Here is a 25,987-nt window from a genome sequence, read left to right on the forward strand (position 1 = left end):
TAAAGGGGTGTATCATTCATGGATAACACCTTTTGTTAACAGCTTATTGTACTTTCCTAATCAGATATACTTTGAAACACTTTGAATAACATAAGCAGGCTTAAGGTCAAAATGTAAGCACTGTGTAGCAATCTGCCCCCCCCCCCTTACATGGTCAATTGGTGTCTCTAGCTAAAACAAGTGCTAGCTTGCTAACAACAAGCATGAGGATGATAGTAGTTTGTGCTGTAAACAACTGTGAGAATTTAAAGTGGGGTATCATTCATGGATAACAACACCTTTTGTAAACAGCTTATTGTACTTTCCTAATCAGACATACTTTGAAACACTTTGAATAACATTAGGTATCTAGCCCAATATGTTTGTGTGCATAATAACGTTAAGCTAATGTTACATTGGATATATAATTGCATTTCTTCCTGTCACTGCATTCCTAGCATCAACATGGTTGGTTGATTAACGTTATTTGGGATTGTATCCCTTTCCATTAGTGTTTTATGGCGCTTTCAGTCATACTGTACATAGCTGTTTACAGTAGGTTAACCTCCTACCAGCCATTTACTGTTAGTGTTCTGGCATAGCCTAACTTAGCTAGCCTACTACATGTTTCCATTGTGATCTTAACTCTAATAAAGATAAAGTGATATCTATATCGCGTCTCCTTTGCTTATTCCATATCCAGAAAATACCAAGAAAGGAACTAATTATGTGAACTTTATTTATTTATCGAGTAAGATATGGCGGCGCAACTTCCAAGCTCCATCACACATTGGCCTCCAGTCACTTTTACCGCCGTTTCCTCCGAAGGGGGGCGTGGTCGCCCTAAAAGACGGCAACAACTGGCATCATCCACATGAACGCGCATCTCTGAGACAGTAGTTAAATTGTAAATTCAGTTGGTGTTCTGTTACCCAGCTTATTTTCATTTGCTTCTTGAGGGTCATTGGGGTTATTCATGTCTTGTCCTACAACATATCTGATACATAAAGAGTATATTAATGCCTTATTTTTTGCAATTCCTATGATATCTGATTGCAAAACCAAAAAGTATGTGAATTATGCTAATAATTAGCAAGCTTAAAACTCAAAATTGAGCTTGGTAAACAAAATATTTGAATTCAGCACCCTCAAATTGTGTGAAATAGCCCCTTTACCGACTTATCCTCAAATTTGCCAACAGGACTTTTTCTGAACGTTTTTTTTTAGCCATCTGCTCTCCCTCTAGCAGGGATGGGCGGTGATGAGCGATGTTTACGTAGCCTGTAAAGTGACGCTTAGTAAATTCCACGCAATATGGCAAAGCATAGCGTTCGCTGCATAGAAAAACTCCATAGCCTTAGCGCTTTCTGTGTAGCCCTACGTCCAGCCCTGAGTGTTGGCCTGGTTGCTAGCTTCTTCAAACTTTGCAAACTCAGCTGGGTGTTGTACAATTGCAGCAGGCGAGTGCATTTGACCGGCATAAAATCGGCATGTCTCAGACTGAACGGCCGGTCGCCGGTCACGTGAAAATCGGCCAATTCCGGTCTCCAGCCGATCTATCGGTGAATCTCTACTTTTGACCCCAATTATATTATGCAGATTGATAAGCACATATGCTACAGCCATACCCTGTGTATCTCCTCTTAGGGGTTTTAAAACACTACCATCTTTACATAGTGTTTGAAACAATCAATCAGTTGGGTGTTTCAGAATCTAAATGGCAATAGGGAAATAAATAGGAAGGAAGAAGTTTGAGATTTAAAAGTCCATGTATGAAAAACGTCAGTACCTGCACTCAAATGTCCATACCTGGGTGACTAGGACCAAACGATCCTCACTAAACAGACTTGGGGGCTGGTCCAGAGTTCCCTTAAGAGTTTCCTTGATTTTCATCCACTTTAGTTTACATACTGACCTTATTAGGCAAGGCAAGTTTATTTATATACAGTAGCATATTTCATACACAGGGGTAATTCAATGTGCTTTACATAAACAAAAGCAAAGAGTAATAGTACATGAAAGCATAGGGCAATATTTTAAGAAATGTTACATAATAATAAAGACATAAAAACATAGGATGATTAAAAGATAGTGCAAAAACAAAAAATGGAACACAGCCAACAACTTAACCTTATGCTTCGTCTATCGGCACAGCCGGTTGGAAATTGGACTAATTGATCATTTTTCATTCAATCATTTTTTTCCCTTTTTAAATGTATTTTCTTTTTTTTACTTTTTATTTGTTTTATTGTCTGTCTTGTAGGCTGTCTTGGTGTCACGGGTAGCCTACGCTGGCGACTACGCCACTCCGTCCGGCTTCTTTTGTCCTGTGTTTGTTATTGTTTAAATGTATGTCATGTCTTGGTGACTGGTACGCTGGCGACTACACCGCTCAGTCAGACATCTTTATTTTTTAAGCGACCTTGGGTGTCTTGAAAGGCACTTTATAAATAAAATGTATTATTATTATTATTATTATTATTATTTCAGGTTAGTTTGCAACAATATACAAGTTTAACCAAAGTCCCTAGCTGCTACCTAGCTAGTGAACATTACTAGCCGTTCCCATTCACTTTCCGTTTACTGTGCTAACGTTATCTAGCTCGGTTAACAGGAAAAATGAAACTTTTCATTCCGTGTCCGAAAGTGTTTTACACACAACCAATGGCAATACAATAGTACATAAAATTATATGAATATTTTGTTACTGCTTATTCAGAGAAAAGTTTATGTTTTGACGCGCCGAGGAGTGCGGAACTGGTGCCAGTTTCTGATGTGCGACGGCTACCGTAGTTCTAAATGATGCAGCGCTTGAGAGGTTGGTTGCAATGTAACACCTAACCACTAGATGGGATAAATTCTTACACAGGGGGGCTTTAAGATATCACATCCACAAGAATAGGACATGTAGTGAGTGACCTTGACATCCAAAATCAAATCAGTTAATCTTAGAGTCCAAGTAAAGATAAGATCAATTTGTATCATTTAACACATTTAATTGTCTCCCAAAGAAGAAATTGTACTTAAATTGAAGCATTTGCCCAAGGCATTCTTGAGACAAGAATGGGACCTTGAATTTGAGATATCGCATTCACAAGATTGAGGCGGACAGATGAACGTATGGACAACACAAAAATATAATGCCTGCAGCCATGGCTATTGTTGACGCAAAGGCATGGAAATCAAGAATACATACAGTATTGTGTTCAGATACAGTACTGAAATAATGTCTCTTTACAGATTCAGTTTTAGTCCTTTGCTACTTACAAGGAATTTCTTCTGAGTGGATTCATACGCGACATGATTTTTAGAGGACTTCCTAGAGCAATATAATTTCTGATGAAGGATTTGTTGGGAACATTTAGAAGCTTTTGTTGGTCTGATTGCTCAGCCATGCTATATTCCAGTTCACTCATACCATCAGCTCCTCTGACACTCTGTGCTGTACTCATGGTATCATAACCAGATGATGCTGCAAAATTGAGGAACCTTGACCTCCACCAGGCCACTATTGGTGGTCCACGACTGACAGACATCTCAAATTCTGAAGGAGTCTCTTCATTCACTGAAATAATATGGTCAAAGAATTCAAGTCAACATGAGTGTGTTGCACATATAATAATACACAATACAGTACAAGCAAAAACTATTATTAACAAATGATAAAGGCCCGCTCATATCAACAGACAAATAGTCATAGGTTTTTGGATCATGATGCAGATCTATGTGTGGCGATGTGCATGACCAATTATAATTGCACTGGACATCAAGTATCCCCCGTTTTTAAATTCTGTCTGTGGCACTATCAGAGTGGTTGTTAAAAGTTAGGACATGTCCACATATATAGGAAATTAATGTCAATATATATGGAATGAAAGTCTGAATATATATATCAAAACCAAAGATTCTAGAACAGAGCTCTGTTCTAGAATCTTTGATCAAAACCCTGATTAAACAACAATTGGGTTCTATGGAACTATTTATTTGTTTCTGATTGGCCGAGAGACGTTCCATGAGTTGGAATATCCCTGGACATTTCAACTCAGACTTTGCACAGCTAATAATAAAAATCACTCCGCAATACAATGCCTCCACCATTTCAAGCAATGGGTTACTCCAGAGAGGGTTAAAGCGGAGCTAGTAATCAAGGATCTTTGGTTACTCCTTAGCAAACCATAACGAAACAGTGCTTCACCACATCTGTTGATTAAGCCACACAGTCAACTCAATGTAAGTAAGATAAACGAGGATGCCAATTGTTCTCAGTATTGCCAGCATTGTGTATAATATGATTGTCACTTGGAGGAGACTTGTAGATAACTAACGTTAGCATAATTAGCTAACAGCTGCTAACGTGCTAGCATAGTTACGTCAGGCTGTGCACAGGTAGTGTAGTGTAACATTTATTCACCATAAATTAATAAAGTTGAGTGGTTCTGCAATGTAGACTATGTTTCCGTTTTTTTTTTTTGCAGTACCGCATCCCTTACATGACATGGCCCAGTGTCCTTGTAACATGCAGCAAACATAGACATGAATTTGATTTCAGCCCGACTTTCAACATTTCTTTCAAGAAGACACGTAAACCACAAAGACCCGTAACGAGGGATCTGGAATGTTGGTTACCTAGCAACCAAGACGCTGTCTATTGAAAAGGGAACTATTTTTTGATGCGTAAGAACGATGTCGAAATTAACATTTTTAAACAATAATGGTGTGTTTTCAGATTATTTAGTTTGTGGTAGAATTGTTGTATAAAAGCAATATAGCACTCGTGATCGTGGAATTGGTCATGGATATTCCCACGGCTGTTGTTGCCTGCGCCACTCGGCCTCGTGGCTACGGCCGAACAACACCCGTGGGAATATTCATGACCAACCCCACATATATCTAACTATATAACTATATATCTATATCTCAAAACCTGAGAATATATATCAAAATCTGAATATTCGCCAGCTCTGTGTAGAACCCGCATGAGAGATGTGACGCAGGACGTAACCCCAAAATTTATTTAGTCCCTTTTGGCATATTCTCATGTTTTAGATTTAGACTTTGATATATATTCTCAGATTTTGAGATATATATTTCATTCATCATAATATATATATAAATATATATATATATATATATATATGGCATGCCGTTTAGTGTGTGTATATATATGTATATATATATATATATGTATATATATATATATATATATATATATATATATATATATATATATATATATATATATATATATATATATATATATATATATATATACACATATACACATATACACACACACACTAAACGGCATGCCATATACCCCTGACAAATATTGATGTAATGTTGATTTTGTCTTGACCAATATGTTTGTTCTGACTGAAAATGACACTGCCACATGCCAAAAGGTTGTAAGACAATGTGGCAGAAAACATGGAATCAAAAAAAAAACGTTTTTATCTAACATTTTTATGAAAAATGGCATGTCCAAAATTATTCATACCCTTTTTAAATAATCAATGGAAACTTCTTTATTTGCCATCAAAGCTCTCAAAATGGTTCTTATAATATCTACCAAGCCTCTCCATGTCTCAACAATGATTGTAGACTGCACCTTTTTAGCAGCAATCTGGGTTTTGAGGCAGGAACAATTATTTGCCATCACTCTGGCCTTGTGGTCACTTTTTTGACTGATTGAGGTCAAATGTTGACATTGTTCTCTGTTAACCATTTCTTGCCTTGTTTGGCTGTATGTTTTGGATCATTGTATGGTTTAATGGTCCAACAATGCCTTTTGGAGCAGGTCTCTTGGCACACTGCCTGATCTTTTCCTCCAGAATCTCAGTGTAGCCTCTTGCTTTAGTGTTACCGTTTACTTTGAGAAGGTCACCAGGTCCCCCTGGTTGAAAAACATACCAAAAGAATACTTTTCTAACCCCCACAATTGAAATGGACATGGCGTCATTTGGGTTTGATGCTTCCTTTTTTTATGCCAATCTCAGGCCATGTCCCTGGGTCAAAAAACAGCGAAAGCTAAATTATTTGTTCAGGTGTGCCCTTATAAAGGTTTAGCTGGATTGTGCATGTTTGGAGAAGAGTGATCCATGATCAGCATCCAAGATGACCAAGTGATCCATTTTGAGATGGAGTGAACATTTCAACCACCAAAACACCATCCACAATGTGGTGAATAGCTATAGAAATGTATTAGTTTTGGGTGTTTTTCAGACAATGGGGCCTGGTGAACTTCTCAAAGTAAACGGTAACACTAAAACAAAGGGCAAATTGAGAATTTTGGAGGAGAAGATCAGGCTGTCTGCCGAGAGACCTGCCCCAATAGGTGGCATTGGACCATTAAACCACACAATGCTAAACAAGGCAAGAAATGGTTAACTGAGAACAATACCAACATTTTAGAGTGGCCCAGCCATAGTCCAGACCTCAACCCGTCAAAAAAGTGAGCGCAAGGCCAGAGTGATGGCAAATAATCATCCTGACTGAAAACCCAGATTGCTGTTAAAAAGGTGTGGTCTATAATCATTTTGGAGACACAGAGAGGCTTGGTAGATATTATAAGAGCCATTTTGAGAGTTCAAGCATTCAGTTCAAGATCAGCATTAAATCAATATTTGCCAGGGGTATGGATAATTTTGTTCATATATATATTTTGTCCACACGAAAACTCAGTTTTCGGTCACTGAAAAACAGTTATTTTTTTAACAAAGACTTTGTCTAAGTGTTTCCATGTGAACAAAGTTTTTTGATTGTGACATTTACTTTAAAATGTTGTGAGGTCTCTGGCAAATATCGCCATCTGTTTGACATGTTCTTGACAGTTTTTAACGCCTGTTTTTGCATATCCATGTGAATGGCATTATTTTACAATACGAAGGAAAAAATACCAGTCTACATGTGGATATGGCCTTAAACTGTCACTAACAAAGTTCTATTTTACAGGGGACACACATCAAAGATGGGGAAATGTAACTTAGTCTTGTTTATAAAAAAATATTTTATAATAAAGAGAGCAACTTTATTATGCAACCAGTTAATTGTTGAAGTTAAAAGTTACACAACAAACGGTTCAACTTACTGTTTGGGATACTGATGACAATGCTTCCATCTCTGGCCTCTACTGGCTTTTTTTCTGGTTCTTCAACCACAGCTCTCAGCATTCTCTCCACGAGGTCATCCTCTCGCTTGAGCCATTCATCCTCAGTGAAAGTTTTTTTCCGAAACCAATTAAATGGCGATGACTGCTTTGCCACTGGACAGAATACTTTTTCTCTGTTTCTAACGATCATCTCATCTATCTTCTCCAACAGCTTACGGACCTGAGACAGTTGAGATTCTGTGGTATCAACAAAGTTATTCAGAAGGTGGTACCTGTTGCCACATTTCTCCACCAGCCACTTAAGGTTGTCGCCTTCACTCTCGATGTACTCCTCAACTGATTTGTTGCCGAGCCAGTCTCCACAGGTGAACACAAGTACGGTGTGTCTCCACGCACTCTCTCCAATGATGTTCATGTACTTGGTTGTAGCTTTCTTGTCTTCCTCTGTGAATGGCTTGTTTGCAGGAATAACCAACAGGAAACCATGCGGACCTGGCAAGCACATGGACACACCACGTGCAATCTCTTCTTCCACCAAAACAGATGCATCATCGGTCGATGTGCTCCAGCCTGGTGTATCAACCACTGTGACATTTTTTTTTAAAATGCGTCTCTGACATGGGAGACATTTTGTGGTCCCGCGACGATTTTTGAACGCCTGCAGGGATACAGGTTACAACAATAAATAGATGAAGACCTGGGGGCCTCACATAAACATCCTTCCATGGAAATCCGATCCTATCTCTGTTTACACATTACAGAACTGTCCTGGGAGACGCTGTGGCCAAACTGGCCAGAGCACCAGTATAGCATTCAGGTCCAAGTGCCCACAGGGACCCAGGTTTGAGTTTAATCTGGGTCATTTCCTGAGCAATAAATGCAAAAAAGCTCCCGAAAATATGCTGTCCCAGCCAAGCTAATTTTCCCAAATGAGGAATCCTAAATTAGGATGGCACAGAGTAGACCCTATCCTAAATTCAAAATAATTTTTAAAAAAATTGACCACAGACGTCTTGTTTTTTCTGTAGTCTATTCTGTCAAGAATACTTTATAGAACCATATTTCGGTTAATTAAATAAATTAAACAAAAATATTGGACAGACAGTAAAGGTGGCCTATATGTGTTTTAAAACAGAGAAGAATAAATAGAATGTCTACAACAGAATATATTTTATGTTTCATCTTTTTATCCCTCACTTCCAATAAATCAAAATTGGCACACTAGCTTCCTTTTATCATGTCCCTGCTTAAGAGTCACCGACATGGCTTGTCCATCTTGAGCAGCCAACTGTCAAAGATTCTTTACAACACCATCTCTGCAACCGTACATTCTAATCATAGATAGCCTATAAGCAGTCTTACATTCTAAGCCTAGATAAAGACATGAGAGGACGATTGACAATGTAAAAATCTAACTGACAGTTAAAGTATTTACTGTAGGATTTCTTAAGATGAGAGGAAGTCTAAGACAAGATAGGATACAGCATGAACCATGCATGTTGTAATAGGAAGATACAATTTTTACTATCTAATACTATACATGGATTTCTATGCAACGTCACGAAAACATGCATGCGCAACTAAGAGCCAGAAAGCACCATAGAACAGCATAGAGCAATGTTCTCCATGAAAATAATAAAATGAGTTTTTGTGCTGAAAACAGCACCAATTCGAAATCACGATGGTTAGAGAATGTTAAATACGATGATATATTAATAATGCAAATGAACGGCAAACTTTGAAATATAGTCTGAAATGAGATGTTATCATTGAGACAACAGGGGTATACAAAAAAAATTAGATTGTAGCTTACAGCAGCTGACTATTTAGGTTAAATTTATAACGTTGTGGACGGCCACCAAGCATCTTCTGCCCCACAGCTGCGCGCATCTAGTTTTGTTGGTAAACGGGAAACCCGTGTATAGTAAACTACTAATAGGCCTACTATAGTTTACTACTAAGATTTACTATTACTAGTTAGGATATTCTTTTGTAATGACCCCATGAATCAAGCCATGTCTGTGTTGAAGATTATTTTGACTTGTCAAATCACCTTGGTGAGGCCAGACCGGAATGCAAATCCCATGAGAATTGTATTGCCAGCTGTGCTTTTCCCCGCTTCTCTTGCACCAAGAAGAACAAGTGTTTGCTCAGAGAAACTGTGTTTCTGACCTAAATGGAAAAAAAGCAATAGTTTATGAAATTAAAAAGTTGTGAAAAGTTTCCAACCATTAGAAATTCAGCATTTTTCTAACTAGCAGTTTTCACTCTGATGAACTCTTAAAGGGGTGGTTCAGGATTTTGGACATAAGACCTTATTTCCAAGTAAGCAAGTGTGATATTTATCAGTGGAGACCGTTTTCAGCACGTTTCATCCAGTCCTTCTAATTGCAGAGTTCGCAGGTGCTAGGCTAGCGCAAGTCAACGGTATGTGCTAGCCTGCCACTAAAGACAGTCTTACCCACTCCAAAGTACACCTGAGGCAAATTCCAGACAATCTATGTAAATGTCTGTTGATAGAATAGTGTAAGAAATACAACTACCCTTGCATCGCGTTGCAATAGTTATACTTTGGTCCCTAAAGTTGTTAGTAGTCATTTTGCAACTCAGCGGCGGACTGATATTACCAAGGCTACTACTAGGTATCCCCATTGGAATGCGCTTTACTGTTTACTTTTCGGCGCAGCACTACTAACCGGAGCAAGTATAATTCCGCCGCTGCTAAGAAACTAGTCCCTCAAAATGTAATGCGATCGTTGAAATGCAAGGATGGAATAACGTTAGAAATAACACTGTCAATACAGACATTTACATCGATAGTCTGGCGTTATAATTTATTTGCCTCGGGTGTACTTTGGAGTGGGTAAGACTGTCTTTAGTGGCAGGCTAGCACATACCGTTGACTTGCGCTAGCCTAGCACCTGCGAACTCTGCAATTAGATGGACTGGATGAAACGTGCTGAAAACGGTCTCCACTGATAAATATCACACTTGCTTACTTGGAAATGAGGTCCTATGTCCAAAATCCTGAACCACCCCTTTAAGTTAGACTTCCTTGCGTCTCTACCCTTTAGCCTCGTTCTGGCCGCCGGCTGAATAAGGCGAATGGATATATGTTTTTTCCAGTGGATGTAAAGCAACTTAATACAAGTGTTGGTATGGACAGTAGGCTAGTAAGTTACAGCTTTTATTTAGGCCTAAGTAACACTGTCGCCTTCTTGTACATCTCATCGTTGTGAAGAAGCTCACATTTGCTTATATCACGGTCCATTTGTTTTCTTATCTTCTCTTAACTACTTTCTCATTAGTAATCACTGTATCTTCCTTTAGCATACCGAGAAAATAGCCGTTGCTACTCAACGTGACATAGTCGCCTGAAATCTATTCAGAGCTGCCCTTCCAGCGTTTGGTCAGAGTGATCGCTCAGGACTTGAAGACACTGGTGGTGTATTGCTCCTGTGGAAACTTGTTCCTTATGTCTACCGACACCTGACTCCATGTTACGGCCTAATTCGCGTCTGCTGGACTGTTCAAGAACACCACGTTGCTGTTTGTTCAATGCCAGGAAAGTAATCAATGCCCATGATTCCTTATTATATTTTCTGTTTTGTAAACTGTATCTTTTTAATGTATTATTATAATCTGTCTGTGCTAGGTTATAGATATGGTTGGCGAGTCATGCCGCTTGATCCAGCATGTTGTTTTTGTTTGATTTACTTTGTAAACCCAGGGCATTGCTGTAAAAGAGCTTAATGCTTAGTCAATTTCCCTGAATAAACATGACTGTTAATGATGAATAATTCCAAGTGGCCCCATACCAAAAATACAAGTTGCTGAATATCTGTTTTGTGATTTACTGAATTGTGCATTTTATTGAATCTTTAGCTTAAGGGTAAGTGTGTCCTGTTAAGACAGTTTAAAATTGTGAGGGGAAAAAAACACTTACCTTTATAGAGTTTCTTAAGAACTGCCCTGATTTTTGTTGTGTTGCCTAGGAGTTTTTCAGCATTTTCCTCTGTTAACATCTTCTTTTCAGCATTTTCCATGGCAACATCTCGATCCATCTCATAACAGCAGCCACTATTACTGGCTACCATCTCATCTATCTTCTTTAGAAGTTCTTTCACTTGGGTTTGATCATCTCTGTTCTTGTTGTTGAACGTATGATACCGGTTTCCACACTTCTCAATGAGCCACTTCAGGTCTTCCCCTTCACTCTCAATACGTTCTTCTGGTGTGGTATCTCCAAGCCAATCTCCTCTTGTAAAGAGAACAATCGTGTATCTCCAGACATCCTCACCAAAGAGCATCATGTGCTCCTTCACAGCTTGACAGTAAGACTTGTTAAACGCTGTGGCAAAAGGAACAGTCAAAATAACTGCATGTGGTCCAGGAGCACAGAGGGACACACCGAGCTTCATCTCCAGTTTGTCCATGGCAGCTGTGGCACATGAAGGGCTATTGTAAAACCACCCAGGTGTGTCTACCACTGTAACATGTCTTCCTGCAACTTTACCCTTTTGCATTGTACATCGGACTGTTCTTTTACTTCCCTCAACAAATGCTTCTCTTCCCAGGATGGTGTTGCCAGAAGAACTTCTTGCTGCATACTGTGCTCCAACGATGGCAATTCTTCTCTCTTCACCCAGCTGATCATCCCTTATGTCTTCTAAATGTAAAACAAATGTTTCAGCAACACATTTTACATAATGATATGTATATAATAATAATGATCATAATAAAAAGAAAAAACATAAAACGCACAAGGTAAAATCATTTAAAAATAAAGAATAATTAATAAGCAAAAAAAAAACAGACAAAAGTAGTAATAAAAGACAAGGTAAAATAATTTTCAAGGCACATTCAGAATTTGTAACTCAGCGCAGTTAGCGGAAAGCATCTGAGAACAGTTTGGTCTTAAGTCTAGATTTAAAAATGGCTACAGTTGGGGCCTTTTTGATGTCATCCGAAAGTTGATTCCAGCAGCTAAAAGCAGCTTCACCATGTTTAGTTCTAACAGTAGGTTTTATAACAGGTTTTTCACCTGGGACCTGAGAGGACGAGAAGGTGTGTACTGCTGAAACATGTCTTGATAGGTATTTGGGTCCTGCTCCATTTACTGATTTATAAACAAGCAGTAGTGCTTTAAAGTCAATTCTGTGACTTACTGGAAGCCAGTGCAGGGAAATAAGAATAAATCTTAGCTGCTGCATTTTGCATCACCGGAAGCTGTTTAATAGTCTTAATAGTCTTTTTAGGAAGGAGTGTGTTATACAGAATTAGGTCATGCCTCTCCTAGGAAAATAGCATTGTTGATTGGACTAACAGTCTATCAGTCTTAGGCCTAGTCCACACGTACCAAACCGATCTTTTTTTCCTCCGTCTTCCCTGGAAGCGTATCAAGAATATTTGCGTCCAAACGGATCCATCTCAACACGACTCAACACGTTACTTCATACCCCAGGCCTATAGGTGGCACTGTGTCTTTACAGAAATTCACCAAAACTTGCGCTTTAAAAACAGACAGAATAGGCTACGGCGAAATGGCTAGTGCAAGGAAACCAGAATTGTTTGTGTGGACTGATGGTGAACTGTCAACTGTAGCCAACTGTAAAACTAATACACTTTATTTTACGGTTTGTGAAGGGTGCAGTCCCGTCCTTTATTTGGCTAACGCAGGTAGGCCTACTAATCACCTTTACCTTCTTTGGTTGTAGGATAGTCCGTGATTCACATTAGTTTTGGCCATCACCGCAATTAGGCTACTAAACGCAAGGCTTACCCAAGTTCTAGGCTATTCTGTCGCCACATTTATAATATTGCTATAAAACCTTCGTTAGTAACAGTCAATACTTTTGCCTGCATCAAATCGTGCATTCGCATTCAGTGTGCTACCATCGGCTTAACGTGAGTTAAGCGTCTTTGTATGCTTATATCGGATTTCACTCGACTGTGAATGCATGTATATATGTTGTAAGACATGTAAAATAAATGAATGACACTGGCACTACGCACAAATTAATGTAGCCTAAACTTACACCGCACTTCCCTAATAACTTAAGATCTCTCGCGTCACTGACAGTAGCTAGAATGCATAAAAAACAAAAAAAAAAAAAAACACCGGGAAAAACAGTGTTCAGTCCACCAAGTCATAAGCTATCGGCGCTGCGCAGCACCAGTTGTGATATTTATCTTAATGGAGTGTAATCGTAGGTAATGTCATGTATGAAAACTAGTATTGTTAGGCAATACTATAAGTGCAAGTCCAGGGCAGCTGAGGTGTGGCGATGACATCATCGATACGCAAGCAGGATGTGCGGTTTCGCTGTCTAAACGAACTCAAACGGGCTACGGTTTCAGATTTCTCCACTCTGGGACCAGGTTTCAGAAAAGTGCGGTTTCGGGCAGTGCGTTTACAGGATTCGTTTGGACGCTCGTCCAAGACGAAGCAAAACCTCTGCGTTTAACCTAAAAAGCGTCTCTGTGTGGACAGGCCCTTAGGCCTAGTCCACACATACCAAACCGATCTTTTTTTCCTCCGTCTTCCCTGGAACCGTATCAAGAATATTTGCGTCCAAACGGATGCATCTCAACACGACTCAACACGTTACTTCATACCCCAGGCCTATAGGTGGCACTTGCGCTTTACAAACAGACAGAATAGGCTACGACGAAATGGCTAGTGCAAGGAAACCAGAATTGTTTGTGTGGACTGATGGTGAACTGTCAACTGTAAAACTAATAAACTTAATTTTACGGTTTGTGAAGGGTGCAGTCCCGTCCTTTATTTGGCTAACGCAGGTAGGCCTACTAAATCACCTTCACTTTCTTTGGTTGTAGGATAGCCAAAACTAATGTGAATCACAGACCATCACCGCAATTAGGCTACTAAACGCAAGGCTTACCCAAGTTCTAGGCTATTCTGTCGCCACATTTATAATATTGCTATAAAACCTTCGTTAGTAGCCTAACGGTCAATACGTTTGCCTGCATCAAATCGCGCATTTGCATTCAGTGTGCTACCGTCGGCTTAACGTGAGTTCTAAGCGTCTTTGCATGCTTATATCTGATTTCACTCGACTGTGAATGCATGTATATATGTTGTAAGACATGTAAAATAAATGAATGACACTACGCACAAATTAATGTAGCCTAAACTTACACCGCACTTCCCTAATAACTTAAGATCTCTCGCGTCACTGACAGTAGCTAGAATGCATAAAAAAATTAAAAAAAACACCGGGAAAAACAGTGTTCAAGGTGTGGCGATGACATCATCGATAACCGCACAGGATGTGCGGTTTCGCTGTCTAAACGAATTCAAATGGGCTACGGTTTCAGATTTTTCCACTCTGGGACCAGGTTTCAGAAAAGTGCGGTTTCGGGCAATGCGTTTACAGGATTCGTTGGGACACTCGGCCAAGACGAAGCAAAACCTCTGCGTTTAACCTAAAAAGCGTCTCCGTGTGGACAGGCCCTTAGACTATGGCGATGTTGCGTAGATGCATGCTTCCACCTCTACACTGAAACCACTTTATACAGTATACCACAGTACCATACGTTTTGTAACCGGTGATTGTTTTAGAACTCATCAATGCACACTTTATCAGAATGTGGGTTGGTCTTCTTTGTCAGATAGGAGGGATAGACATTGCCTTCTCTTTATTTATAAGGCATTAGCAGGGAAACTACCCCCTTTCCTTAGCTCCCTGATTAAATTTAAGTCTATGGGGCGGGCCCTATTACGACAGTCTAAAGCACATGGTCACTGGCGAATAGTTTAAACAAATGTTGGGGTTTGTCCACAGTCGGTGTGGTTTAGTTATGAAATGTCCGGCGCAAGAAGGTGGGCCTTATGTTTCTTAATCATTCCCTTTAACTTCAAACTGCATCGGTATTTCAACAGTCAGTGGCACATTTAAAGGAATCTGCTTGCTCGCTAGACTGTATGATTCCACTAAACCAGAGGTTCCCAAACTGTGAGGCCCGCCTCCCCTGGGGGGCAGTGTTGCGCGGTCTGCCCGAAATTAAGCGGTTGCCCGCGGTCACCCGCGGTTATGAGTCATAAAGAAAATATTTTAATGATATTCGGGTCATTTGCGGGCGGGTCAGTTAAAATTAATTAAATATATATTTTCTACAAATAGGCCTACTTAAAATATCACAAGAAGGCTGGCATCAATACAGTAAAGCATCAATAGGCCTACAGTAAAGAAGCTGAAGACGCGAGTTAAAAATAATAGACACCCCTTCAGGAAAAGCGATATAGGCTATGGAAAATTTTGGGAAAAGTTCTTAAAGAAGATGACAGTAAGTTATGGTCTATGTAGGCCTGCTTCTTGCGAAGCCATTTAAAAGTATGACAGCCAAAACGGGCAGCCTGCAGGAATAAATGTTATGGCACAGACTACACATCCTATGTATAGGTTCGCGCATTCATAAAAGTTAGTTCGTTGTGTTTGTGACTTTAAACAGTGGATGTGCTTTTGTAAAGCTTTGTGCTTCATTCAGCATTATAAACCAGTTCTTACGCTAACGTTTTGACCAGCAATGTATCTCTCTAGCCTACCTTGCCTCACCATTTCTGTTTTCGAAAGAAAGATGTATGTCCATGGCCTTCAAATCTTATCCTAGTGTTCTAATCCTTGGTGTTTGCGTGCGTGCTTGCGCTCTTAGTCTCATTCTCTCTCCATACGCAAACATTGTTCTGCGTGCCTAAATAAATTAGTTTGTTTTACAGAAATGGCCTACGGTCACACTGCATGCAGACTATAACCAAAAGCACACATTTTGTAAATAAGCGGTTCGGATCGCGGGTCGGGTATAATTTTGTCCTAATTAATATTCGCGGTCCGAGTTGCGGTCGGGTTGATTAAAATATCGGGCGACCGCGGGCCGCTTGTGACCAAACCCGCGCAACACTGCTGGGGGGCACCAAATGATTTGAGGGAAGGCGCGGAAGGTTGATTCAAAAAAGAAGAGAAAACGTTTATGTTAGAACTATCTATGTTTTTTTCAATGATTATGTAATTGTCAACATTATAAAATCGAAATAAAATCATAGAAGAGATGTATACTAAATCTTTGGGATAGTGGAAAGTATTATTGATCCCTATCCCGAGTGAGAATGTATTGTGCCAAACTTCATAACGTAATTTAGCAACAGTGCCGCCAGCCGAGCTAGCTGCAAGTTACCAGTGAACGGTAACTTACAGCTCCAAGCGGATTTGTACACGCAGCCTTACAACACTGTTTACAGTTCTTCGAGTCACGGTAAAATGTATTTTTTGGTAGGCTACATAGCTAATTTAGATAAACTTATGGTGTGGGTGGTTGCGTTTCTTTAGAAATCCACCGCCTTGGTTTGTATAGAAATGAATATTAAGTGACAGATACACGTAAGAGGTTGGACATACGTGACTATAATATGTGAGGGGGGGCGCGGAGGTGTCACTGTTTTCGGAGGGGAGGCCCACATTGATTGAGTATGGGAACCCATGCACTAAACCATGCTTTACTAAAACCTAGCATAGCCTTCACGCATTTGCACTGATCTATTATTTGAACTCATTGCCAAAGTGAAACTAACTTCACCATGGTGTCAGTCAGTGCCGATTCAGGCCTCCATGGGGCCCTCCTACCTGAACTCTGAGAGACAAAATGTAACCATTTGTTTTAAATATTATGCGACACCTCAGTGCTCCCAATACAATCATCCCACCCCATTTTGGATGTCTACGGATAATAAAGGACCTTCACAGCTATAAATCCCCAGTTTTAGGGTCTGGGCTGTTTGCTTTTGATGCTTGCTGTACATAGGCCTATCCCCCCTATAACTGCAGTTTTTTTGAAGTACAGTTCAGTAGTAGGCTACAGTGCAGTAGCCTAGTATTTTTTTGTGTCCAAAATACTGCATTCCCTGCAACTGTAAATCCCTCCTTTACAAAACATTTACTTCTTTTAAAATGTATGGGAAGAGTGAAGTCACCGATTAGTTTCGACGGGTTCTCGCATGTTTCTGCTGAAAAACTGCTACAGTAGTTTCATCCCAAGCTGCACATTATCATGAGTGCATTTAAACATGTAACTTTGCGAAGTACCGTGAATGAGAAAGGCTGGCAAGCAAGCCGCAGACAGATCAGGGATTCACTTCCCTGTTAGGTAGCCTACATGTAGGCCTAGGCTAGGCCAGCAACACGCGCTGGAGAGATGCGTGTAGACATCAAACCATGGAACGAACACAAGTTTACCCGACTGCCGTTCCCACTGTTCATTCACATGAAGTTTCTTCAGTTTTTCATGCCCTGAATGCAAATTCAGTTTCATCTTCATCTTCCTAATATATGAAGACGTACTGAAGGGAAATGCAAATTGAGCGGAAGTACGTAGGAGTGCGGAGCCAGGCTATAACTACTCATTATGAGATGTATTTGTAATATCTTTATTCTAATTATGTTTCCCATTGTAGCCTAATCGTGTAATTTGTAGTGTTTTGCATGGATGTGTGCTGGTGCGCGTTCATGGATAATAGAAGAATGGTGCGTTGTGCACCCGCCCATATGATTTTTGATAATCTTAAACTAACAAACAACTCGCCATGGACTTCTGACCAGGGGCCTGTACTACAAAGCGCGGTTACTGGCTTATCTGAGTAACTTCGATCATGTGTGGCGTAACTTCCCGATTAGCCCGTACTCCGAAAAGTGGATAGGTTTTAACCGAGGTATGCTGCCATGGCAATTTAAGCTGCATCCCAAACCTGTACCACCCCTCCACTAACAACTTCTCCCGAGATAATGTCTGCGCACCTGGATGATCCATACGACATTGGAGCGCAAACTGTGAGGGACTCTCTTCGCAGGGCAAGGGTTTTTAGAGACCAACAGAATCCACTGACATTACCGGACGATATTCTTAAAGAAAGATATATATTCTCAGCCGATGGAATTCGTTATCATTGTAAGCTGATCGAGGCAGATGTCTCTAATGTCACCCACCGTAGCAATGCCCTAGGTGGAGGTAGAAATGTGGGTTTTGTTCTAAAACCGGCTGATTGATGTTGTTCTGTCAGAGCATAGTGTCGGTTTCAGTGAATATGATCAAAAAGATCCTGCCAACTGCAGCTATAAATATTACATGTTTTTGAAGTATTGTGAATGTCTAATCCTACATCAACTTTTATTGCCAGATTTAAGGTCCATACAATCTACAATCACAAGAAACAAAGAGATGACAAAGTCAAAAATGTTTTTCCTTACCATTCAGCAATGCCCTTTGCGTTTCCACTGCCTTGATCCTTTCTTCAGCTGCCTCTTTAACTATGCTCCTCCATTGTTCCAGATGGAGAGCATTCTCTCCCGATTCATAACACTGTCCCCCGTTCATCGCTACCAACTTCTCTATTTTATTGAAAAGTTCCAGGATCTGAGACTCATCACTTTTGTTTTTATTGTCAAGGATGTGGTACCTGTTCTGGCATTTCTTTATAACCCACTGCAGGTCTGGCCACTGCTTCAAGTGTTTCTCAAAAACATCTTTCTGATGTGGACCATTTGAACTGAATAACACAATGGTGTATTGCCAAACATTTCCTTTCAGACGTCCTAGGTGCTCCTCCAATGAAAACCTGTATACTTCAGGAAAACCCATGTCCACTGGAATGACAAGCAGAAAGGCATGCGGCCCAGGAGAGCATAAAGCCGCTCCATTCACAAATTCAATCTGATCATGTTTAGGGGTGTCTTCCAGTGAAAAATGCCACCACCATCCTGGTGTGTCAACCACAGTGACATGTCTCCCAAATCTTCGACCCTCACTCTTAACAGATATTGAAGTTCTCTTTCGAACAGGACTGTCATCTTTCCCAAGGATTGTGTTTCCTGAGCAAGTCTTCCCACTTGCTTCAATTCCCCCTAGCTCTCTGCCTCCTACCAGCACAATCTGCAATGCTGGAAGATTGTGCCCTTTAGCTACAAGAAATGGACAGGTTTTTAATATATTGGCTAAATATATTATTGGGGTATTAAATTATTAAACTATTTAACAATAAAGCAGTGCTCACCATAAGATGAAGGGGCCACACTTGTCATAGTTCCCTGAAGTTTCTGATTTGCATCTGAATAGATCTGGGTGTTTCTAACCTAGAGAGACTATTTACAAATATAAAAGACAGATATAAAATAAATGTTATTGACGGAGATGTCACAACTGCCAAAATACATGACCAATACAGCAAAATAGTTTACACAAAATTATACTACTTGATGTTAATATGTTATAGGTTATATGTTTAGCAACATTGTAAATTACCTGGATCAGTTAGACCATTACCTGGATCATCAGCACCATTAGTATAGTCTAATTTTGTTCACAGGGTGTCGATCTAGGTTTGCAATCCTGCATGGTCCGTGTACTTTTTCGTTCATTCGTTATTCTATTTTGGAATAAAAGATTAAATTTAAAAAAGGGTACAGCTTAGTTTTTTGTTTAAAAGAAAACAAGCAGAAATTACTATTACCTCGCCTGGATATACTGAACATATTTAATTGTTTTCAAGCTCATCATTCAGAATATCTGAATAAGTTAAAGGCCCCTTGAAAAGTTTTTTCAACTAGTGAACACATTTCTGAAATGGCCTTCACTAGTTAGTTAGTGGGCGTTTTCGGGCACACTAGTAAACTAGTGACACTTTTTATAACTCACTAGTTAACTTGTGGGCATTTGTGTCTTCACTAGTTAACTAGTGAGCAGTTCTGCCTTCACTAGTTTACATGTAAGTGTAACAGATGCCAGCTAGCTTAGCTGTGCTTGTGGAACGTTGGTAAACCTCACTCCCCGACGCCTCAAGAGTGCTGCTGTTTCGCGGGTTCGAGTCTGGGCGTGTGCAGGGCTGAATCACGCAGGTTCAACATAACGCAGGTTACATTGGTGCCGTGACCCGGATCGGGAGTGAGGTTTAGGGGGGTGAATTAAGCCAGCTAGCTTAGCTGTGCTTGTGGAACGTTGGTAAACCTCACTCCCCGACGCCTCAAGAGTGTTGCTGGCATGCGAGCCAGTAGCCTGGGCTATTGGCTCAATTGTTAGCGCGCTCGCCTCCCGATCCGAGGTGCTGCTGTTTTGTGGGTTCGAGTCCGGGCGTGTGCAGGGCTGAATCGCGCAGGTTCAACACAACGCAAGTGTAACACTGAAGCCAATAGTTTACTAGCTAAAGTTCCTTTTGCCAGCATGTTAACTTGTGTGCCACATGCAAATGTTGTGGGTGGGATTTTGTGAAATTCTGCGCTGTGATTGGTTGTCATGTTTTATTTGGACATAGGGAGCCAATAGAAAGCCTCCTAATTTGAATTCTGCGCCACTAGCGGACTAGTGTGAATTTAGGCTTGAACTAGTTTACTAGTATACATTTATGACCTCACTAGTTAACTAGTTTGGACAAAGGATGCATCAACTAGTTAACTAGTGAGCCTGCTGTCATCACCTAGCTAGCAAGACATTTATGGTTCAGTAGTTAACTAGTGACATTGACCTACTCCAACTAGTTAACTAGTGAGGAGCTTTGCCTTCACTAGTAAACATGTGCACATTTTTGGCTGTCACTAGTTAACTAGTGAGACCCAAAAGCTGACTGGTATGCATTTTGGCTTTTAACTAGTGGACATTTCCGCCTCTCGTTAACTAGTGAAGCTAAAATGTGTTCACTAGTTAACTAGTGGGCATTTTTGCTGTCACTAGTTAACTAGGGTGCACAAACATAACATGGCTCACTAGTTAACTAGTTGATAAAAATGACTTGAATGTTGGCCTGATATCAAGATATCAGAATAAATGCTCAAGCGGCTGGCCAAATTGCATAGAAGTTAACAAGTGGGAATTGGACATTCAGTAGTCAGCTAATAAACATTTGTGTACCTTACTAGTTGACTAGTAAATAGAAGTCTTTAACTAGTGCACATTTCAATGTCCACTAGTAACTAGTCAACATGCTGAACATTACTAGTTAACTAGTAAGATATGAATGAACTAGTTAACTAGAGAGAATTTGATTTGGGCCTTACTAGTTAACTAGTGGGCATTTTGGCTGTCACTAGTTAACTAGTGCACACAGAAATGGCTCACTAGTTAACTAGTGGACAGAAATGGCTTGCATGTACCTGACAATTATGCCTGATATCAAGATATCTGAATAAATGCTCAATCGGCTTGCCATACATCATCAAGTTTCGGTTCATTTATCAATTCAAAATAGCCGATGAGACCATTATCATCAAGTAGCCTACTCCATTTACAAAGCAATGAAGACTGTTTATACGAACTTAATATTATGCATATCATTATAATGTATATAAATATCTATAAATGTAGCACAAACAATGCTAGAGTTTGTTTATCAGCCATAGTTTATATTTTAATGGAGCTGGCAAAAAGGTCTATGTAGACTCAATGCCCTTAAAGAAATTCATATTTAAAAAAAAAAATTTAAAAAAAATAAAAAAATAAAAAATTCTTGACTCTGCCTACATGGATTTCTATGGAACGTCATGAAAACATGCGTGCGCAACCAAGAGGCAGAAAGCACCGCAAAGAGCATGGAGCATAGAGCAATGCAAAAGAGCAAAAGAATAAAATGAGTTTTTGTGCTGAAAACTGCACCAATTCGAAATCACCATGGTTAGAGAATGTTAAATATGTTCAATATCCCTAACGGAATGCATGTCTTTTGCCAAAAATGACAAAATACGATGTTATATTAATCATTCAAATGAACGTCAAACTTTGAAATATAGTCTGAAATGAGATGTTATTATCATTGAGACAACAGGGCTATACAAAAAAAATCCGATTGTAGCTTACAGCAACCGACTATTTAGGTTAAAGGAGAATTCCGGTGTGATATTGACCTAAAGTGTATCGAAACATGATACCGAGTGTGAACGTATGTCTCATAGCCCATCTCGGCTTGTCCCCTGCACTCCAAAATCTGGCGCTAGTTAGCCGATGCTACCAACATCTTTTTCAATAGTGGTGCTTCGGCATCGGGCTAGCCATGCAAATAAATCACTGTTTTACACCCATTTACGAGGCTCAATGCATCTCCACACTTCATTGGTAGACTTCCGAGGGCCCTGACATTTAAAACGAGACATTGAGAACTTTGAAAAAGCACTGGTAGTTTACTTACAAGACGATTTATACAGACAGTATCTTCACGAAGTTTAGCGTTTGTAGCCATCTTGAATTTAGTCACGATAAGTCGAGCAACGAGTAAGAATGAACAGCTATGATAAGGGATCAGATTCCAAAAATAATTCAGTGGAAATGCATGGATTCCAGTTGCTGCTACTGGAAGCAACTGGAATCCATGCATTTCCACTGAATTATTTTTGGAATCTGATCCCTTATCATACCTGTTCATTCTTACTCGTTGCTCGACTTATCGTGACTAAATTCAAGATGGCTGCAAACGTTAAACTTCGTGAAGATACTGTCTGTATAAATCGTCTTGTAAGTAAACTACCTCAATGTCTCGTTTTAAATGTCAGGGCCCTAGGAAGTCTACCAATGAAGTGGAGATACATTGAGCCTCGTAAATGGGTGTAAAACAGTGATTTATTTGCATGGCTAGCCCGATGCCGAAGCACCACTACTGAAAAAGTTGTTGGTAGCATCGGCTAACTAGCGCCAGATTTTGGAGTGCAGGGGACAAGTCGAGATGGGCTATGAGACATACGTTCACACTCGGTATCATGTTTCAATACACTTTAGGTCAATATCACACCGGAATTCTCCTTTAAGTTTATAAAGTTTTGGACGGCCACCAAGCGTCTTCTGCCTCAGGCTGCGCGCGCATCTAGTTTTGTTGGTAAACGGGAAACCCGTGTATGAGAACCGGCCCTGAATGCCAGACAAGATGACAAAGGCTGCATTTACACTGGCAGGCCTTGATGCACAGTTCAGATTTTTTTTGCCAAGGCTATACGATTTTTTTACTGTTGTTTACATCTACCTTTGAAAGTGGCTCATATCAGATTGATATCAGAAATAACACACGCTGCTTGCATTATTAGGCGTTTTCAATTGTTTACTTTCGTTTCGCTTGAAGTCCGCAAAATAAGCTACCGGTTCTATTTTAAGGCGAACAAGGAAGTGTCCTTGTAGCAGTGTAGGGTCCGCAGTTGCAGTTCCAGGGAAATTGGAAAATTTTATTCAATTTCCTAACATTGTGTTTTTTGTTCGCCAGGTGAATACGCAAGTAAGATTTTGGAGTCGTTATGCTGGCCATTAGCCTATTCGTCCTACTCTAAACGCCACCAAATGGCACACGCACGCACACCACTGCCATTATCAGGTTCCAATTAGGTTTTCTCCAATAACAATAGGCCTACATATGTTTTGTGGTCTCATTATTTTCAGCTTCATTACAAGCTGCTCAGAAATTGCTGGGGGAAATACAGTAAATTAACCCTGAATCGGTAGAGAGGCATACAAGGATATAGCCTACGTAGATGCATTAATCCTTGGCAGTGTACACTTTTCATCGCTGTTCCTGATCATTCTCCCTCGCCTTTGCAAGACAATTTCAGCAGTAAATGGACACACAATATGCTTTGTAACTAACCTTTAAAATCACATAGGTTACCAGGTTTAAATACAGCAAGGCTACGCCTTACCAACATCATAACTAGGCTACAATTTTTCGAGGAAATGTATAGCTAACCAATTCGATTTGTGCATTTTTTCCAATGACAGTGTGCACCATAAGTCAGAACAACCATATAATCCATGAAATCCACACAAATTAGGCTAGGCTACTATGAATAACTCACCGCTGTAGTCTCCGTGTTGAAAAGGAAATACAGTGTTTCGAGTGTAAAGTGAAAGTCTGGGTAGCTTGTATTGAAGCCAAATACACCTGGCTGCAGTGTGCAGATCGGGGCTGGTTGGGGCCCAATGATGAACTCTGCCCACGTAATGTGTTTGTTCAAATGTGTTACCGCCCGCGGATGACCTTAGTGTCCCGTTGGTCGATGTTAAGAGTAAACGCAGCGACATGACTGACTTCCAACACACAGCAACAGCTGCGCTCACTCAAGGTGATTTATTCAACACACCAATCACAGTACAGGTAGCCTACACACCCACATTAACAATCACAGGTGTCATCAATCAATTCAATCAACTCAGGATAAAGTCAAATAAAAAGACAATAGCCTGTCTTACTGCATCTGTCATTACTAGCCGCCCAATCTGCATCACTGTATGCTTTTATTCCCAGTGTCTCATTACATTTTCTATAACACAGCTCTTTGTCAATTGTACCTTCAGTACATGTTGTACTGTGGCCCATTGCAGTAGGCTCTGTGAAATACTATGCCAGTTTGCTTACCACAAAACTTATATCAGGTCTAGATGGTCAGATAGATGAGGCTTCCCACTGCCTCTCTACATTTTCTCATCAGTCATCTTTTTCGGCACCATTAGTATAGTCTAATTTTGTTCACAGGGTGTCGATCTAGGTTTGCAATCCTGCATGGTCCGTGTACTTTCTCGTTCATTCGTTATTCTATTTTGGAATAAAAGATTAAATTTAAAAAAGGGTACAGCTTAGTTTTTTGTTTAAAAGAAAACAAGCAGAAATGACTATTACCTCGCCTGGATATATTGAATATCATTTACATATTTAATTGTTTTCAAGCTCATCATTCAGAATATCTGAATAAGTTAAAGGCCCCTTGAAACTTTTTTTCAACTAGTGAACACATTTCTGAAATGGCCTTCACTAGTTAGCTAGTGGGCGTTTTCGGGCACACTAGTAAACTAGTGACACTTTTTATAACTCACTAGTTAACTTGTGGGCATTTGTGTCTTCACTAGTTAACTAGTGAGCAGTTCTGCCTTCACTAGTTTACATGTAAGTGTAACGGATGCCAGCTAGCTTAGCTGTGCTTGTGGAACGTTGGTAAACCTCACTCCCCGACGCCTCAAGAGTGCTGCTGGCATGCGAGCCAGTAGCCTGGGCTATTGGCTCAATTGTTAGCGCGCTCGCCTCCCGATCCGAGGTGCTGCTGTTTTGTGGGTTCGAGTCCGGGCGTGTGCAGGGCTGAATCGCGCAGGTTCAACACAACGCAAGTGTAACACTGAAGCCAATAGTTTACTAGCTAAAGTTCCTTTTGCCAGCATGTTAACTTGTGTGCCACATGCAAATGTTGTGGGTGGGATTTTGTGAAATTCTGCGCTGTGATTGGTTGTCATGTTTTATTTGGACATAGGGAGCCAATAGAAAGCCTCCTAATTTGAATTCTGCGCCACTAGCGGACTAGTGTGAATTTAGGCTTGAACTAGTTTACTAGTATACATTTATGACCTCACTAGTTAACTAGTTTGGACAAAGGATGCATCAACTAGTTAACTAGTGAGCCTGCTGTCATCACCTAGCTAGCTAGTAAGACATGTATGGTTCAGTAGTTAACTAGTGACATTGACCTACTCCAACTAGTTAACTAGTGAGGAGCTTTGCCTTCACTAGTAAACATGTGCACATTTTTGGCTGTCACTAGTTAACTAGTGAGACCCAAAAGCTGACTGGTATGCATTTTGGCTTTTAACTAGTGGACATTTCCGCCTCTCGTTAACTAGTGAAGCTAAAATGTGTTCACTAGTTAACTAGTGGGCATTTTTGCTGTCACTAGTTAACTAGGGTGCACAAACATAACATGGCTCACTAGTTAACTAGTTGATAAAAATGACTTGCATGTTGGCCTGATATCAAGATATCAGAATAAATGCTCAAGCGGCTGGCCAAATTGCATAGAAGTTAACAAGTGGGAATTGGACATTCAGTAGTCAGCTAATAAACATTTGTGTACCTTACTAGTTGACTAGTAAATAGAAGTCTTTAACTAG

At 40.1% G+C, this 25,987-nt stretch overlaps 1 protein-coding gene across 1 annotated transcript; it reads right to left on the reverse strand.

Moving 5' to 3' along the window:
* Positions 1-2,214: 2,214 nt before the first annotated feature.
* LOC121708453 (GTPase IMAP family member 8-like) lies at positions 2,215-23,989 on the reverse strand. Its single transcript, XM_042091112.1, has 8 exons — positions 23,911-23,989; positions 19,397-19,520; positions 19,149-19,236; positions 18,346-19,056; positions 11,034-11,756; positions 9,141-9,259; positions 7,067-7,745; positions 2,215-3,544 (listed from the first exon to the last, which is right to left on the reverse strand). Exons 3-8 carry the CDS (start codon positions 19,174-19,176, stop codon positions 3,243-3,245), a joined length of 2,562 nt encoding a protein of 853 aa, XP_041947046.1. The 5' UTR covers positions 19,177-19,236; positions 19,397-19,520; positions 23,911-23,989; the 3' UTR covers positions 2,215-3,242.
* Between the last annotated feature and the right edge of the window lie 1,998 nt (positions 23,990-25,987).

Source organism: Alosa sapidissima, chromosome 5 (genome assembly GCF_018492685.1).
Source record: "Alosa sapidissima isolate fAloSap1 chromosome 5, fAloSap1.pri, whole genome shotgun sequence".
Taxonomy (NCBI): Eukaryota; Metazoa; Chordata; class Actinopteri; order Clupeiformes; family Clupeidae; genus Alosa; species Alosa sapidissima.